Source organism: Olea europaea, chromosome 1 (assembly GCF_002742605.1).
Source record: "Olea europaea var. sylvestris chromosome 1, O_europaea_v1, whole genome shotgun sequence".
In the NCBI taxonomy this organism is placed as follows: domain Eukaryota; kingdom Viridiplantae; phylum Streptophyta; class Magnoliopsida; order Lamiales; family Oleaceae; genus Olea; species Olea europaea.
The window spans coordinates 16,208,835-16,213,406 of NC_036237.1; the positions used below are offsets into that span (position 1 = coordinate 16,208,835).

The 4,572-nt window shown below is 33.4% G+C and overlaps 1 protein-coding gene across 2 annotated transcripts; it reads right to left on the minus strand.

Moving 5' to 3' along the window:
- Nucleotides 1–572: 572 nt before the first annotated feature.
- Nucleotides 573–2,746, minus strand: LOC111395598 (F-box/kelch-repeat protein At1g74510-like). Of its 2 annotated transcripts, none has more exons than XM_023021666.1 (2): nt 2,454–2,746; nt 573–1,761 (listed from the first exon to the last, which is right to left on the minus strand). In XM_023021666.1, exon 2 carries the CDS (start codon nt 1,706–1,708, stop codon nt 968–970), a length of 741 nt encoding a protein of 246 aa, XP_022877434.1. In that variant the 5' UTR covers nt 1,709–1,761; nt 2,454–2,746; the 3' UTR covers nt 573–967. The 2 variants fall into 2 exon arrangements, with proteins under 2 accessions (XP_022877434.1, XP_022877425.1); XM_023021657.1 differs by having other exon boundaries at nt 573–1,771.
- Between the last annotated feature and the right edge of the window lie 1,826 nt (nt 2,747–4,572).

Consider the following 4,572-nt stretch of genomic DNA (forward strand, 5'->3'; position numbering starts at 1 on the left):
AAAGGAACGTGCAGGAGAACAAGAGAGCAAGTGTGAAATGCAAACAGAGGAATACCTAAACAAATGTATGTGCATGTTGGGAACTTTCACACTTGTAAGTTTCCATAGAGACCATGTTAAGCTAAAAGAATGAATCTGTCATGAGCAGCATTAAAAATCCAAAACACAGACTAAACAAGATCTATGAATTCTACCAAAACTTCAAGTTGATGGATTGTACATACATGCAAACTATAAAATCCAATGCTGGTCGTCATTCCGAGTCGATGTTAAAGAAACAGTGACATAGGACCCTTACAATCTCAGCTGTAACTTAATAAGAAAACAAACTTCGTTTAAATTATTTGATTTCCCCTAGTATGAAGTTTATTTTATTGTTATCTAGATATTGTCTTTGCCAAATTTAGCATGGTCTCTATCTTGACCCCCAAGATACAAATGACGAATTACACATGAAGCCTTGAATTACTTGAAACTCAAAATATAAATAAATGAAATCAATCAGAGGGTCAATTCATGTTAAGCAATGAAAGTCTTAAACACTTATAGTTAGAAAGAGATGAAGCATAATATCATACAAAAACTTCTATAAAACTACGAAGGGTTACCAAACGGGAAGAATCAATTTATAGCCCCATCGAGTGCAACACTAATTGTATTTATTACATGTTCCATGTTCGAAATAAACATGTTAAAGACATTTCTATCTTCAAGAAAATTTCAAGAAAATTAAGGACCCGAACCAAGAGAGTAAATTCTATAATTTTGAAGAAAAGCATCACCAAAACACTAACTGAAACCTACCAACAAATTTCTACTTGAAATTATTGGAAATCTCTCTTTCCTTTGTGACATCCAACTTTGAAAATTCTTATGTTGCTAGAATGGGATTTGACAATTCAAAAAGAAAGAAAATACTAGTTTAACTTTAAAGAATGTACTCAAGACTCTACCTGGAAGAAAATATTCAATTGAATCTTGAGTAAAATTTGATGATTCTTTCTATCCTCCCACCAAGGCTGGCCGAACCAAACAAACACCTAGGGGAGTTCATGCTCATGCCAGATGACCACGAATTTGTTAACAAACTGTATCGATATATGGTATGAGACATAAGATCCTTCCCAAAAACAAGAAGCTCGGTGCCAACAGCCAAAGATTCCTTATCGGAAAAGACAAAACAATGATTATGATCCATTCTTGGTAATCGCATCCAACGGCGACGACTTGGGTCAAAGGCTTCCCATTCAAACGGTTGGCAAGAAAAATAAACCCAGTGCTCAACAACACCATTTTTCCTCCTTAATTTATAGAGCTCACCACTTCTGATAAGAGAGTGAAAGCTCCGGTTCAAAGATGCAATAGCGCCGTAATCAGATCTCGAGCACCGAATAAGACAATTAATGGAGTTGTCGGGACCAATAGCAGGAATTAGGGAACTAGAATCAGAGTTGTCCCGTGCATGCCGCTGATTACCAGATCGGTTAGAAGTTAGCATCAGAATTCCACCAATTGACAGAGCTGTACCCAAATGATCACTCGACCGCTTAGATGCCTTTCTAGCACCTTCTTCTTCTCCTTTAGTTTCTAACAGTCGCTTGCCCCGATGAACTTTTTCCACCTTATAACTCATGCAAGGCCAGTTGCTTTCTCGCTCGCAGGTCCTCAGGTAGTCCCTTGAAACCAAACAAGGCCAGTCTTCCAACATGTCTCGTTCTTAGCCTCGAACCAAATCAAAGTTCTTCTTTCTTCCACAGAGAACTGCACTCCACTGCTAAGAATTATTACTCACGACCCAAAATCCCGGGAAAAATAAACGAATTTTGTCAAAGTGCAGAAAAAGAATCATTGGATGCATATAAAATGTTTTATCTATTTATCAAAGTCAAGAAACAAAAATGGAATCTATCAACCATTCAGCTTTGTTCATCATCACCATTTTCAGAGTGAATGTTCCATTATCAAAGAAAACCTAATATAATGAATTTATTACAAGAAACGAATAAATTTTACATCAATAATGCACAATAATCCATAGTCAGCAATATTTATTAATTGGATCAAATGGGAATTAATGAAAATATTAAATTGGTCAAAAATACTTCTCAAACAATAAAATTCATCAATAATGAGAACGGCCCATATTAAAAAAAAAAAAAGAACCCTCAAATCACCACAATAAAATAACTTTTGATCAAATTAAATATGCATAAATCCAAAAAAAGCAGCAAACTTTTTCAAGATCCCTAAATTCAGATCAAAACATGCACTAGTAAAAAATAATAAATCAAAATCAAAGCTTTAAACTGGCATTGTTCTTCCTATAACACTATTAAAATATTGACAATAGATCTACTAATTGTGTTTTAAACAAACACCGTCACAGATAACAAATATAACAGGGAATGAAAAGAAAAACAATAAAGAACAACCATAATATAAAGAGGACTTACATATTGGATAAGAAGAAAGAAAACGAGGATTTGATTGGAATTATATGAATGGAATAATCATTTTTCTTTATATGTACACATACATATCTATATAACTGTGTGTCTTTCTCACTATATATCTATATATCAGTGTTTCTTTTCTTGATTTTGTTAAGAGAAGTCCTCCGTATTCTCTCTGCAAATCGAAGCTACGTCTTTGAGCTGAGGCTTCGGTTTAGGTTCTGGGCATAATCTTTAAGGACCCATCTCTCTCTCTCTCTTCTCTCACGCATATACGGGAGGTGATGATAATTAAATAACAATTCATTCATTCATTCATTTTATTAGATTCATTAGTTACAGACAGCTGTAAGTTACAGACCTATGTTTCTTTCCGTAAATGAGTTATTTAGAGAAAATTGCTACAACAGTCCTCAATCTTTATCCATTTTACATGTCTATAACAACTTCAATAGTTATTACTTAATGGTACGATGGCAACGGAGGTGTTTAAATAGAAATGAGTGAATTGTATGAAATGTTGACCAGGAATTTATGTTGCCTAAACTCAAGGGCTCTGATGGGTTGGTATGCCATTCTACCTAAATATAAATGTGCACTTTGTGAAGATGAATACATTAATGATGACATAAATGTTTCTTTCAATAAAAGAGTAGTGATGGTATATGAAGATCTTGTTTATATGTATTATGTTTAGATGATTGTTTTCCTCGTCCTCGTCCTCGTCCTCGTCCTAGTCCTTGATCTTTATTTTTTTAATGTCTATCTTGACCTTTTCATATTTTGATGCATTTGAGAAAAAATACATGTTAACACGTGTTAATTAGTTATCTTTCTTGCAACTACTTAACCCCAACCCTCTATGTGACTGTTGCATTGTAGCTCTCAAACCCTAAGTCTCGTCTCCTAAATCGGCGCCACTCACTTCCCTAGCAACTTTCTCCCTACTCCATTCCCGTTGGCCATTATGTGCAATCGACTTTTCGCCCTTTCTCGTCATCCTATTATTTGTTTTTTAAAGCTCGTGATCTTTCAGTTTTTGTTCAATGCACTAGCAACATCATCATTGGATGTGAAATTATCAGCGACGTATTTAAATAGAAATGAGTGAACTGTAGAAATGCTATCGAAGGGCCTCTATGAAGCAAATAATTAGATAAAAGATTTTGTAACAGAAAGTGTTTGTTTAAAGAGTGTTTAGTTCAAAGAGTACGAAAAATTATGAATCACGTGCAAAATCATTTTATTTTGAAAATGTGTGATTAAAAATTAGTTTTAGAAAATCTATATGAAACATGGGCTTATTGTCGAGGACCTAAACTCACCTGCATTGGTGGATAGCTGTCAAAAGTATGCCAATCTACTTAAAGATGAATGCGCATTTTGTCTTCATGAAGAGGAATACATTAATGATGAATTTATGTCGATGGACATTGTCTTTCTTAATCCTTTCTAGTTTTATTCACTTGATCCCATATCTATGTCACAAAAGTATGAAAAATAGAAGGAAATAATCTAATATCACATGGATGAGGGGAAAAAAACAAATTGGCCCTTGAAGTTTCAATTTAATCATGATTTGCTCCTTGAAAGATCAAGTACGCCAAGTTAACCCATGAAAGTAAAAAACATAAATATCTCCTATACATAGCAACAATCATACCTTGGTTGATTAAACATTATTTGGACATATACCTGTTTGGCCCACATTTTCGATGATGAAAATAGGTGGAATAATGTTTTTTTTTTTTTAAATGAACGGTTGAAAAAGAAGGAAATTTTTTCAATTTAAGTGAAATATTATTTTATAAAAGATTGTGTGGTTGAAAATAGGAAAGAGAAAAATAAAATGTAATTTAATTTAATGAATATCAAATTGGGCCATAATGTTATTTACGAAAGTTAGTAGAATTTTGAACGTAATAGTTAAACTCACGTAGATAAGACAATAAGGAAGAGAGAGAGATAAAGTACAAATGTGAAAGTCATAAATAGAGGCCCTTTTTTTGTAATAAATGACTACATCATTTTGCTTCAATGATTTTAAGTTTTGATAATTTAGACTTGAAGATATCTACTTTTAGGTAGGTTTTTATACATAACAAGAAGCATGAGAGTG